The 13130-nt window shown below is 42.2% G+C and overlaps 2 protein-coding genes and 1 long non-coding RNA gene across 3 annotated transcripts in view; 2 read left to right on the top strand and 1 right to left on the bottom strand.

Moving 5' to 3' along the window:
- The first annotated feature begins 7109 nt into the window (after positions 1-7109).
- Positions 7110-9970, top strand: LOC144246713 (uncharacterized). The gene is made up of 2 exons (XM_077785214.1): positions 7110-8379; positions 9370-9970. The coding sequence occupies exons 1-2, from the start codon at positions 7710-7712 to the stop codon at positions 9513-9515; spliced, it is 816 nt and encodes a 271-aa protein (XP_077641340.1). The 5' UTR covers positions 7110-7709; the 3' UTR covers positions 9516-9970.
- Positions 9971-11417: 1447 nt separating this feature from the next.
- Positions 11418-13130, top strand: part of LOC144246714 (uncharacterized) — a 48619-nt gene continuing 46906 nt past the window's right edge. Inside the window, exon 1 of the mRNA XM_077785215.1 lies at positions 11418-11426. The gene's annotated coding sequence lies outside the window, so the exon portion shown is untranslated. The remainder of the gene's footprint in view (positions 11427-13130) is intronic.
- On the bottom strand, positions 11909-13116 carry LOC144246715 (uncharacterized). Its single transcript, XR_013340395.1, has 2 exons — positions 12982-13116; positions 11909-12322 (listed from the first exon to the last, which is right to left on the bottom strand). It is a non-coding gene; the product is annotated as an uncharacterized LOC144246715 (long non-coding RNA).

Below are 13130 nucleotides of genomic sequence, written 5' to 3'. Positions count from 1 at the left end.
AATTTTTTTTGTTTTGGAGGAAAAAAAATAAGAGGATAAAACTATCATGTAACATTTTGTTAGATTACAGTGTAAACTAGTGAGGTTTGAGAATTTGGTGATGATAGTTTGAAGCTCAGCATTTGTTCACAGTACAAGCAGAGTCTGGAGTTTTATCAGTATATTTTTCTCCACTTCATGAATCTTGTATGTGGGAGAGAAAATATTTAAAAGGCACTGTTGTAAAGTTCACAAAATATGTGCAATGAGAAATGTGTGGAGAAACCATTTTTATCCTCTTTCCTTTAAAATGGTTTTGTAGTTTCCCTGTACCTCTCTTGTGTAAGTAGTCACTACATACTCTTACATGTGGTATCCCTGTAGCTCTCTTATAACAACTGAGCCTCTCAGCAAGTTCACAACAGCCAGAAGCAGTTCAGGGATGGAGTTTTTTTCATACTTTCAGATGAATAAAGCTGCTTGATTTAAACAAGAAAAATAACATTTCTTCACTAGTTGAACGTTGACAATTTTCAGGAGTATTGAATGCATTCCTCTTGACTTTATCAGCACAATGAATTCTAGTCCTACAAATGGAGGGTGGAAAACATTTAATTATTGAATCTTTTTATTAGATTTTGATTCTCAAGACTAATTCAGGTGTGGATTGCATAAATCTCAAATACAGTGAATGGATTTGTTGGTGTTATTGCTTTTCTTGTTTGAGCAACAGTGCCTTGTGTACATTCAGTCCCAGTCTAGCACTTCGAAAAGCACAAGATTTGTTCTACATAAAACAATATCTGCCATTAACTGGTAGCAAAATACCACCTGGTGTAGAAACCAGGGAAAGCTCCTCTGGGAGCTTGGAGGGGTGCCAGATGCTTAAAGAATCTGAATTCTTGAGCTGTATTCCAATACTTGACACTACTTGTATATTAAACTTGCTAATAATTCTAAGGAAGTCAGAACTGTGTCCTTGGTTTATGATTTACTTCTTTATTCCTTGGGGCACAATGTACATAGTGAAGCTCAGCAGTACAGTGAGACTGAATGAATATTCAAAAAGTACCTCAGGATCCTCAGATTAAAATTGCAATAGAAATGGAGATAGATATTATTACTGACACACAAGGTTATTTTATACCTGGTTTCTCTACGTGTTCCACGTTTTTCTGAAAACAATGTGAAATCTATGAAAGAAGGTCTAAGTAATGCAAGACTAGTGAGAGAATGAGAGCTTGAATTTAATTCTAACTTAATTAATCGCGAAACTTGTTTCTAGTCCAATTTAAGCACATTTTATATTATAGGACTTGATGAAAGAAATCTTGATTTTCATCAGAGTAAATGAAAGTAGAATTACATTTCATAAAGACTAATGAAGCACTGGTGGAAGGGGGAAGAGTGGAAATACATTTTTCTGCATTTGCGCAGGAGACATAATACAATGCTTACTGCGTGTATGTAATTCAATATGTAACACCTGCCTGAAGGTGTTCTTTATTAGGTCAATGTAAAAGTGTAAGTAAGAATTCACAGGAATTAAGTCTAATTAAATAAAAAATAACTGGGAAATTACTCAAGGACTCTGACCAAAACAGAAGAAAAAGGGAGTCACATCAGCTATACATTAGACTTTACATTCATGCCTTCTGGTGCAATGTGTGGCAAGGCTTTTCACTAGTGTTGCATGAATGGTTCATCAGAAGCAGAGGTATCAATGTTGTTATGCTTGCATATCCATTCTTTTCACCCTTTTAAGCCTAGACAAATCAAGAACTGCAAGCAGCAAAAAGGTTGCTGTTCTGAGCAGCTGCTCAAGTGATGGTGGGGACAGGCAGAGGTACCGGCAGAGGTACAGGCAGAGGGCAGCTGGTGCAGCTGCTGCTGGGTAGGAAACGACCTCCTGAGGATGGAAGCAGCAGCTGAGGCATGTGGAACATAAAAGGACATGGAAAGACATTCCTGTCCTCCAGAGCACTGATCACACTGAGGGATCTTAACAGCAGTGAGCGCTGTCTTTCTGGGTTGTGTCCTGCATCTCTAGCACTAACAAAGAGCAGCAGCAGTTTGTCTTGGGACAGGCCTTTCCTAGAAAACTTATGGCAGATCTCAGATACATTTATGCCTGTTGTTTCAGTAGTTGTGTCTGGGATAATAAAATGTGCAGAGAAACACTAGAAAAACTGTAAGGATGGTTTAAATCTTAGATTTGTTCTACATTGCAAACTTCAAGGTCAAATACAGTCTTCCAGAAAGACTTTGGTTATGAAGGAGCTTCTCTACAGATGGTCTCACACTAGAACTGTAGATTATTTATATATCTAAAAACATTTCGGAAGGACCATACTGGGTTTAGGTGTACAATATGCATATAAAATATGTAAGACATCATTCTAAATAACCTGATGTCCTCTTTAACAATCATTGAAGGTTGAAAAAGTTCTTTGTTCTGTATTTAGCATCAAATACCTAAGCAATTTGTATTAAGTTTTCATGCAGTGAAAAATATTTAAAAAATATTAATAAAGTCAAGCTGTTATCTCTAAATGTGAAGTGGAGCCATTTCATCCAGAAGCAGAGTTGGAGATCATGGACTGATTTTCACTTTTGTTAACAAAAAGGCACAGAGCAAGTGGCACATGTAACTTGAAAGTGTCTTGTTTTGATTGTTTGAGGTTTTTCAATTAATTTGAATAAATAGAGTAAGTATTGATTCTGTATGTCTTCATTAGGTTAAAAGGCTCTTAGAGCTTTTGGGAGACTGACTCTTTGCTTGGCTGTACTTCATGTTAATGTTTGCATGTTAAGAAATAGTTACATTTTTAGCAAGTTTGAAAACTTATTTCCCATTAACTGCAGATAAAGTTTATATAAAGAGCTGGCTGGTTCTGGATGAGGGAGAAAAAGAAATATGGAAACATTCAAAAATAGTTTGGCTAAATAGAGTAAGTTTAATCTACCTTTTCTATTCTATTCTGTTGGTATTTTATCTCATGCTAGCAATTTTAAAGAAGATATGCTAATGAATTATTTGGTAGTGCAGTTACAGTATTGTCTGTCAGAATAAAGGAGAAAATTTGTCTGTGAAATTTCCTTTTTTTCTCAGTGTTCATTATGAGAAATAAGAATTAAGTTACACTATATATTACTTATTTAAAGGAACCATAAACAATATGGGTATTTTTAAATCAGTAGGTTTTTCTAGTAATAAAAGTTTATGCAAATAAAAGATTTTCTTTTATTTTATACAAATAAAAGGTTTTCTAGTAATAAAAGGTTAGAATAAAGGTTTATGTAATAAAAGGTTAACAGAATGTGAGGAATTTGATTCAGTATTATCCCCATACTTGAAGATTTTAATAAAAAGTTCTGAAGTTCTTTTCCCTTAAAAAATATTTGTTTTTTCTAGTAAAAGCTTTTATGACTATTCATAAAGTCTTAAATGTTCCTTTGATGGAAGTTTCATTTACTAATCAAACTATAACTTGCAGCTTAAAAGTTACATTCTTCTAAGAAAGACTAATAGGTGAAATCTATTTAGCTTTGCTTTTAGAAGTATTTAGCACTCTGTAGAACACTTTTTGCCCAAAGGAAAGAATATTTTCTATGTTTTACATAATACCCTAGACAGTTTCCTCTGAAGTAAATTTTTACACTGTATTTTGAAGTCAATTTTTACAGTATATCTTGAAAAGTAGACCAGGAAAATGAACACTGAGTATGTTAGGGTTTCCAGATTTGGCCAAAATAGTCAGGTGTTAATGAATGAATTTCAGTCAAACCTTAACTGCTCATTTTAGTCCTCAGCAAGATCCAAGGAGTTTGGAGGTAACCGAATATCATTGCAGCTGAGCCTTAGCTGTGCAGTAATGATGTTATATTGGGATTTTACCATCCTGTCATGGATAACTACGATTGTCTGACTCTTAGAATTAGGTCACTACCATCTGCTAAAGCATTCTCTATTTTGATGGGGGAAAATTTAATTTAAACATTCCAAGGTCACCAACTGCTGTGAGTAAAGGCCACTGGATGGAAACTGTTGTCTTTAATAAACATAATGAGCTCTGAAACACACAAAACTCTGAGTATCTTGGATGACTCTCTCCAGGGTATGGAAGCAGTGTTCTTGCTTAGTACTGAAAAGTTCAGCCTTAAGACAATAGATTTTCATTATGTACTGTCATAATTGCAGCCAGAGAGCAATTAAAGACAAACAACATGTGGAAAGAGGTGAATGTTGTTTTTTCACTGGTAATTTAGAGCTGGGTATAAATGTCAGTTCTTGCTTATTATACTCTCAGGATTTGATGACTGAAAGGATTATTTTTACATCTCTTCTGGAAAATTGTCTTGTCCTTGAGACTTACTGAAAGCATCATGCAAATGGTCCAATACAGATTGATCTGCCTTAGAACATGAAGCTATACATATGGGTACACTTAAATGGATAAAGTTATCCCTTTAATGGCTCTAGTAAACAAGTCATATAAATCCCTCCTATGTAACTCTCCATACCTATACTTTGTGACTAAGTGGTTCTTCATGTGTTAGAGATTTAGTAGAAGACCCTTAAAATGCTGTTATAATTTAAAGGCAAAAATAATCAGTTCTTAAATAATTCTTCTATTATTTTTGAAAAAGGAAGCAATGTAAAAATATTCTTAATTTTTTAATTTGTTAATTTTAATTTTTGGGTTTCTTTCAGCTAACCTAAAATGGTATGCTTGCTCTATGTAAGGTGTCCATATCAGTGATATAAGAAGCATGTGTATGTAAATAGTAATTAACAAAATTTAACTAACATATATTACTGGATAAATTTATAGTACTAGACTGTCTTAAATGTCTCTTCCCTAAAAGAGCCAAGCTATGTAGAGATAATAATTTTGGTATCACATCTCTTTAATTATTTCATATATATTCATAAGTAGAAGTGAAGTGCCTTGAAGGAGTATTAATACTCCTGAGAGATAGATCTAAGATAGGGAGCACTCTTTAGTGGAGATCAGTATATTTTTTTCAGTATTTAATGGTAGGTAGCTGGCAATTCCTTTGAACAGCTGAAAAAGCAAAGTAACCACAATAAATAGCTGTATTGTGCTTCTCCCCATTCATCTTGATCTGTTATTTTGATTATGATCTTTACTTTTTGTTGTGCAAAATCTTCATATTTATTATCTATACATGTTCTAAATTTCCGTATTTGTGGATGTCACTACTAGGTAAGTGCTGAATAAAGCATCATTCTCTTCCAGTAGGTGGATGTGAAATCAGTATTTCCACAGTCAAAGCACTTAGAACTTGTTGCAGTCATGCTGGCATGGTAGCATGGAGGATTGTTTTAGAAAGGCCTTGGGAATGGTAAACTGAGGAAAAGGATACATTCATGTATGCCCCATTGTTTTAGAAAGGCTTTGGGAATGACAAACTGAGGGAAAAGATACATTTATGTATGCTCCACTGTTTCGGGAAAGTCCCGCTTCAGCATTCCTCTGTAGACCCCCTTCTCCCCACCCCTGAGCAGTTCCCATTGGACCTGGCCCCTGGGGTGGTTCTGATGTGCCTTAGCTGAACACTGTCTCTATTGTTTAAGACCTTATCTCTTAATTTTGCTGTATAAAACTGTATCTGGGCAATAGCCCAGGGCCTTTGGTCACTGCAATGCTTCAGGCAATACAATCTCTCTGGACAAGCATACCATTGGTCTCTCTTGGTCTCTTTATCTCGAACCCTTGCGGCGACTGAGGCAGCGCCGCAGCTCGGACCGTGCTAACCCAGACGCTGCCTGGTAAGCCCAGGGCAGCGGGACTGCGGAAAACCCCGGCCCCGGAGGGGACAGCTAGCCGGAGGGTCCCGGGGGGCCGGGGAGGGACGGGGGACAGCGGCGAGAAACCCCCGAGAGCAAAGTGGCGGTCGAAAGAGAAGCAACAAGTGGCGCACCAACGTTGGGCTTTGCACTGGTCTGAGCAAGCCTGCCGCAGCCGTCGTGGACAGTGCACTGGCTAGGAGCTTTTCCAGACACCGCAGTGTCACCGCGAGCTGCAGAGCGGAGAGCGGTGTGAATAAATCGCTACGCAGGCTGTCGGCTCTGCGGGGAGAAGCTCTGGGATCACGCTGGTGGTGTGAGGCACTTGCCTCTCCACACAGCCCAGCAGGACTGTTGCCGTGGAGACAGACGCCGATTTCTGTCCGGCGAGGTCGTCACGGGTCGGACGGCACCTCTCCACACCCGGGAGACCGCCCGGGGTTCGGGAACCGTTGCTGCAGTGGTGTCTAAAGGACGGCGGTGGGTGAGTCTCGTACTGGGGGGCAGGGGCCCGGCCAGGAGACATCGGCTCCTGTGTGCCCATGGGGGGACACGCCGGCGCGCAGGCGTGACGGGAGTCTCCGTCGTAGCTTTAGAACTTTGGGTTTGCTGCAGTAATTGGTTGAGATTTGCTGTGAAGCCAGCCATGGGTGTTAGGCTGACTACACAGCAGAAAGAGATTTATAAACAAGTTCAGGAGCCCCTGCTGAGTGCAGGTGTCAAATTTCCTAAGAGCCTTGTAAAAGAGTTTGTCAGATGGTTATCAGTAAGTATTCCAGAGATAACAGAGCAAGTAGTGAGAGAAAGACGATTTTGGAAGCGTGTTGGTGCAGTGCTGAGTGAAAGGACAAAGGCAGGAGATCCCTCAGTGAAAGAAGGTTTTATGAGAATGTTTTTGGTCGTTTACGATGTTGTGAAAGAGAGTGCGGACACTCAGGGCGCCCAGGGAGCAGAAAAGTGCCCTGTCGCGTCCCCGGTGCCCCCCCGCACCCCCTGCGGTGAGAAAACTAACTGTGCAGATGTAGATTTAGTTTCTAACCCTTCTCCTCCTCCTGCTTTCGCTCCCGCAGCTGAAAATCCATGCTTTGCACCCCCCATTCCCCCTCCCGTGCAGCCCCCACAAGATGGAGGTGGCCACGCGGTTTTCCCTTCTCCATCCCCGCATTTCCTGCTCCCTGTGCCAGCCCAGAACATGCCCCCAGCCCTCGCATTCCCCCCCCCGCCTGTCCCTGACCCCAACCCCTCCTCCCTTGCGGTGATCCAGCCCACATTCCAGCCCCCGGTCCAGCCCTCAGCTCCTCCTCTCGCAGTTCCATCACCACCCCCTGTCCCTGTTCCTGCCCCGCTCCACGCAGCCCAGCCGGCTGCGGCCACTCCCTCACAAGCCGGCCCTCCTCCTCCTCCCTCTCCCTCTCCCGGTTTCCCTGGCAACGGCAGCGCCCAGGCTGTCAGCCGGGAAGTGCTCAGAGAGACCGAGCCTGCGTTCTTAGCCCCTGTGATTTATAATGCCAGGGGACAGAACGCCAAATGGGAGCCCCTTTCGTATGATAGTATTAGGGAACTTTGCAAAACGAAGCGTGAGTTTGGGGAAAGAAGTGAATTTTTTAAGAGCATTTTGAAAGCTACGCTATGCTTCAAGACATTTGTCCCCGCTGATTTGAAACGTCTTTTCAGTTGCTTGCTCCCTCAGTCTGAGTTTAGATTGTGGGAAAGAACGTGGAAAAGACTTGCAGCAGATCTCCTCCCAGAGATTCTGCAAAGTCCAAGCCTTTCCACAGATATAGAGGATGAAGAAATCACTTTAGAACATCTAGTGGGTGAAGGTGATTGGAGCCAAGCTGAAAAGCAAGCAGCAGGCATTCCCAGAGCAGTGTTGGACCTGTCCAGGGATGCAGCAGAACGTGCATTTTTTAATATGCCTTCTAAAGACCCTATTGTCTCATATACCGCTTTAAAGCAGTCTGTTTCAGAACCATTCATGGATTTTGTGGATCGAGTGCGAGCCTCTGTGGAAAAGAGGGTGCAAAATCCAGAGCTCCAAGACCAACTTATATTAGAACTTGTCACCACAAATGCAAATGAAGCCTGTCAGCGAGTCATCCTATCCCTTCCATCATCGCCTCCCCCCACACTCGATCAGCTCATCGAGGAGTGCACCAGGAAAGCTATGCTGATGACAGAGGACTCAGTGATAAAACCACGGGAAAGGGTGGTTGCTTCAGGAGCAGCAACCCCCAGGACTCCAGGATCTGAAGGGCCTCCTCGACAAGGGGGGAAGGCGGGAGGGGGGAGAATCATTTTCCTTTATACTGGCAGAGCAAAATGTATCTTTTTCAGAGTTAGTTCACTTTGTTGTATGATTTTATCTTTCTTTCAGACTAGCAGAATGTCAATTTCCACATTCCTGCTCATCGTTTGGTTCCAGGGAATGGTCATCTACCCTTCCACGGTGGATGCATGGATTGTTCCACAGCCCAAGAAAAATGTGTGGGTCACGCTAGCCCAAGCCTTGCAACAGGATCATATGTGTTTGTCCACTGCCTCAGCAGAAAATCCGATGTCCACATGTTTAATAGGGGTTCCAAGTAAGGAGGATGAGTTTCCAATTAGTCTGGTCCGTTTGCAAAAGCAGGTGAACGAAAATAAAATACCTAAAGGTGCAGGACAAGTTGAAGCACAAGTGCGAAATCCCCTCATTTTGTGGCAAGGGTGGGTTTCACATTTGCCCACTGCTGAGGGGGAGCCCCAGGAATTAGAACTCCTAGGCTCTGCAAAAGCTGAATTTTGCATTCAATTTGATTTTTCCCCAACCAAAGAAGTAAAATTATATGAGCATGTCAAACAGTACAAGGTAGAATTCAGAGCAGGTCAATGGTGCACAGCTGTCTACAAGCTGAAATTTGCATCCACCACTGATTTCCGTCCACGCAAGCTGGACAAGGGAATGTTTCTTATCTGTGGGGACAGAGCGTACCCAGGAATCCCATCTCGTCTTATTGGAGGTCCATGTACTTTTGGGCATCTGACCCTTGCTTCCCCCAACATGACCCAAATTCCAATTGGGCAAGCAAAAAGTGGGAAAAAAATTACTAAGCGGAGTGCAAGCCAATTTGATGAACATTGTGATGCAGAAATTTATCATTGGGCAAAATCCAAAAGAGTTGCTGTCTCTGTGTTTTTACCATGGGTTGCAGCAGCCAAAGCATTGAGTGAATTAGGCAATCTAGAATGCTGGGTGACCAAGCAGGCAAATTTAACATCAGCAGCCCTGAGTGACCTCCTAGAAGATGAGGAAATAACCAGAAAGGCTACCCTCCAAAATAGGGCAGCTATTGATTTCCTGCTGTTGGCACATGGTCATGGATGTAAAGAATTTGATGGGTTGTGTTGTTTTGATCTGTCATCTAAAGGACAGAGTGTCCACTCGTCCATTCAGGAAATGAGAAACCTCATTGGGAATGTGAAGCAAGAAAATGAGGATTGGTTTAAAAATCTGTTCAAAGACTGGGACCTTTCTGGGTGGGCAGTGTCTCTTTTAAAAGACATCTTTTACTTTCTAGTTGCATTGTTTTTAGTTCTGTTAGCATTTGGAATTCTGAAGCGGATCGTCTCCAAGGTCATCACCTCGAAGCCGAAGGCTTCTGCGCCGGTTTTCATCGCTGCTGCCGCCACGGAAAGCGATTGGTGGGAAGACGACAAGCAGAAAGACACTGCAGTTTAAGAGCCACAGTTTACCTTCTCCCAAGGCATCGTTCATCTTAGTAATTGAAAAGCGGGGAATTGTTGCAGTCATGCTGGCATGGTAGCATGGAGGATTGTTTTAGAAAGGCCTTGGGAATGGTAAACTGAGGAAAAGGATACATTCATGTATGCCCCATTGTTTTAGAAAGGCTTTGGGAATGAGAAACTGAGGGAAAAGATACATTTATGTATGCTCCACTGTTTCGGGAAAGTCCCGCTTCAGCATTCCTCTGTAGACCCCCTTCTCCCCACCCCTGAGCAGTTCCCATTGGACCTGGCCCCTGGGGTGGTTCTGATGTGCCTTAGCTGAACACTGTCTCTATTGTTTAAGACCTTATCTCTTAATTTTGCTGTATAAAACTGTATCTGGGCAATAGCCCAGGGCCTTTGGTCACTGCAATGCTTCAGGCAATACAATCTCTCTGGACAAGCATACCATTGGTCTCTCTTGGTCTCTTTATCTCGAACCCTTGCGGCGACTGAGGCAGCGCCGCAGCTCGGACCGTGCTAACCCAGACGCTGCCTGGTAAGCCCAGGGCAGCGGGACCGCGGAAAACCCCGGCCCCGGAGGGGACAGCTAGCCGGAGGGTCCCGGGGGGCCGGGGAGGGACGGGGGACAGCGGCGAGAAACCCCCGAGAGCAAAGTGGCGGTCGAAAGAGAAGCAACAGAACTTTGGAAGATTTTTTAAAAGAAATTCTACTTATGTATGTCAGGTGGCACTATTTTCATGGACCCCCTACCTACATTTCTGTCTTAAGTGATGATAGCATTCTGTGACTTCGCTTTTGATACAGGTGAGAGTGCTGTCATTTCAGTGATGTTTTTTAAATTACTGACATGTCTACTTGAGTGGGGACATGATTATAAGAACAGCTGTCATATCATGTAGATTCAGTGTTCATTTTTTTATGTACATGACATCCAAACCATTAACCTTTGGGTCAATGTCTCTAAAATCTGAATCTGTTTTCTTACAGGAGTTTTGTTTTTCTGTTGCAATGTCAGAACAACTGTAGTTTCCCTTGACCATGTGTAGAGTTTTGTATCAACAGCATGGAACATAGGGTAAATAGGGATTTCGCTAATTGAACAATCCAAAAGCATCTTCCTTCAAAGTAACAGAAATGTGTTCTTTTAATCCTAGTTTATAATTATGTCCTCCTTCCTCCCATTGTATTCCATAAGATGTGATTAAAGCTCAGTCCTGAAAGAACTCTTTTGTAAGAATAATTTTTTAAACTGTGTTTGATTAAATTCAATCTCAAGCATTGTGACTGGAATTTCTACTTTCCAAGTCAAGTCATTGACTTAAGCAGGATCTAAAGACCATATTTGAATGCTTTCATATATAACACACTTAATTCCACAGGTGGGTCTGACTAGAAGCAAGGTCTTTATCTAATTAGGACCAACACTGTAGCATTCAAATAACATAACTGTGTTAGAAACCTGCTCTGATAGATATGTTCTTAGAGGGGAAAAAAATTTTTGTTAGAAAATCAGTTAATATTGTTTTAAATATTAGTTCTTTGAAGATAACATTGAACTAGCTTGTGAAAAATAAACACTATGTCTACTGGTACAAAACAAAAGTAAGCCTATTTACATACAGCAATTTTCTTCTTTTTATTATAAGCTTTTTAGTAAATATGCTGAATGCTTAGATTTATCAAATACTTGACTGTGGCCTGTACCAATTTGGTGTGTAAGCAAAGATTTTGATTTGGAAGTTGGTTTTTTTCCAAAGCGTTTAAAAGCATCAAAAAATAATTAGTGTTAACTATTACATCTCAACAACTCCGACTCAACATTTCTTTAAAATTGTAGATTAAGTTTTTGAAGACTGAAATGGAAAGGAAGAGCAAAATTATACGAGACCTCCAAAACAAGGTAAGAGGAATATTTGATTGTCATCTCAATTCAGATTTCATATTGGAAGAGAGTGTGGTTTGGCTTCAAAAGTAAAGCACTTTATTGTAGTAGGCAAAAAAGGCACCAGTGAAATTCTCTGAACAGAAATGCAAACAAAAATGACTGTGTGCAAATAGAAATAGTGTTTCATTGAATGCAGTGGTTGACTCCATGCTAGTGGTGCTTAGTTTGATAGCACACTTCTGTAACTTTAGCTGCTTTTTCAGAAAGGAAGTTCTGTCAGTTATTGACACACAGTGAAACTTTGTTCTTATTGTTATTGCTTACTTTAGAAATAAACAGCAAGAGGAGGAAAAAGGAAATGCAATATTGGAACTGAGATTGACCTAAAATTGAAAAAAACCTTGACACTGGCACAATGTGAGTACCCCTATGAAAATGTGATCCCTCCCTTGAATGCTGTGAAGTGGAATCTAGAACAGAGCAAAGCAGGCCCAAGCTTAATAACAGAAAAAAACCCCTTTATTAAGCTACTACTACGAAGGGAAAAGAGAAAGGAAAAAAAAGGGAAAAAAAAAAGAAAAACCATACAAGGATCAAATGAGAACCTTGCAAAGCATTCCTCCCCCCCACCACCCAACTTCAACAAACCACAGTGAGATACAATCTGGACCCCAATCAGGTTTCCACCCTCCAGACAATCAATACTCAGTCCATCGAGGGAACAGGAGTCTCTTCTGTGCCACAGACCCCCCAAGGAAACACAGCTCCACATCCTGTGCTTCCATGTCACACATGGCACCGCCCGGAGAAAAGTTTGCCATGGTGACCCTTCTCCTTTCCATACACAGTGCTCTCACCACCAATGCATGGATGGACAGACTGCTTTTAGGATTTTTCCTTTCAAGGATGCCCTGCCAAGAGGGGAGAAAACAACAGTTCAGTTTTTCATTGTTTGGGACCACAGTCCCCCCCATTTTGCCCTGGGGCCGAGGGCTCAAGAACAGAGATCTTCTTCTCTTCTCTTTCCTTTCCAGGACAGGGGCGCCACCACGAACCCCCTAACCTTTTCTCTGTTCACTCAACTTTTGTCTTTTCCCAGCTGAAGCAGGTCTCTTGACTCACTGGCATCCTCCCAAAACATAGTCTCTCTCAGAGGAGAAGATTGGTTCAGGTTGTGGCTAACACGGAAAAGTCCAGCCAAAAGCCACTCCTTGTCCCCCTCCCATCTAGAATTCCTCCTTCTAACATCCCAGGGTCCAAGGTGTCCCTCTTCCTCTCTTTCAAACCGAGGAGGGGAAGGAAAAAAATTCACAAGCTTTCATTTCTCAAGGAAGGGTTAAAAGTTCGAACTCCCAGGATGGCTCGATGCCCGGACATCCAGCAACTCCCACACAACTGGGCACCTTGCAGCAGCTCCCCCCGCTCCTCCTTCCTTGCGGCTTTCTCTCTCCCTCTTGGGAGAGGAACTCTGCGGGGGGGAATGGAGACATCCCAGATTTCTTCCACCCTTCCATCTGCAGGGGCCTGCCCGGTTCCAGTCCTTTCACCACCCTTGGGGCTTTCGGCCTACCTTTCTCAGGCCATGGGGCTTCCCCTCCCCCACCCAGCTCATGGCTGGGCAGGGGAGGTTTGCACTGCACGCTGACCGGAACCAAAGAGAGCGAGTTCCCCTGGGAATTCTGCTTTCAACCCCTCTGTGTTCTCAGAGGCGTGTCCACC

Source organism: Lonchura striata, chromosome 8, assembly GCF_046129695.1.
Source record: "Lonchura striata isolate bLonStr1 chromosome 8, bLonStr1.mat, whole genome shotgun sequence".
Classification (NCBI taxonomy): Eukaryota; Metazoa; Chordata; class Aves; order Passeriformes; family Estrildidae; genus Lonchura; species Lonchura striata.
This window is presented reverse-complemented; position numbering and strand designations above follow the sequence as displayed.

Coding starts and splice junctions, on each gene's coding strand:
- LOC144246713 (XM_077785214.1), top strand. CDS start 7,710: ATGCCTTCTAAAGACCCTATTGTCTCATATACCGCTTTAAAGCAGTCT. Junction 8,380..9,369: donor ATGTTTAATAGGGGTTCCAA/GTAAGGAGGATG, acceptor CATTGTTTTTAG/TTCTGTTAGCATTTGGAATT.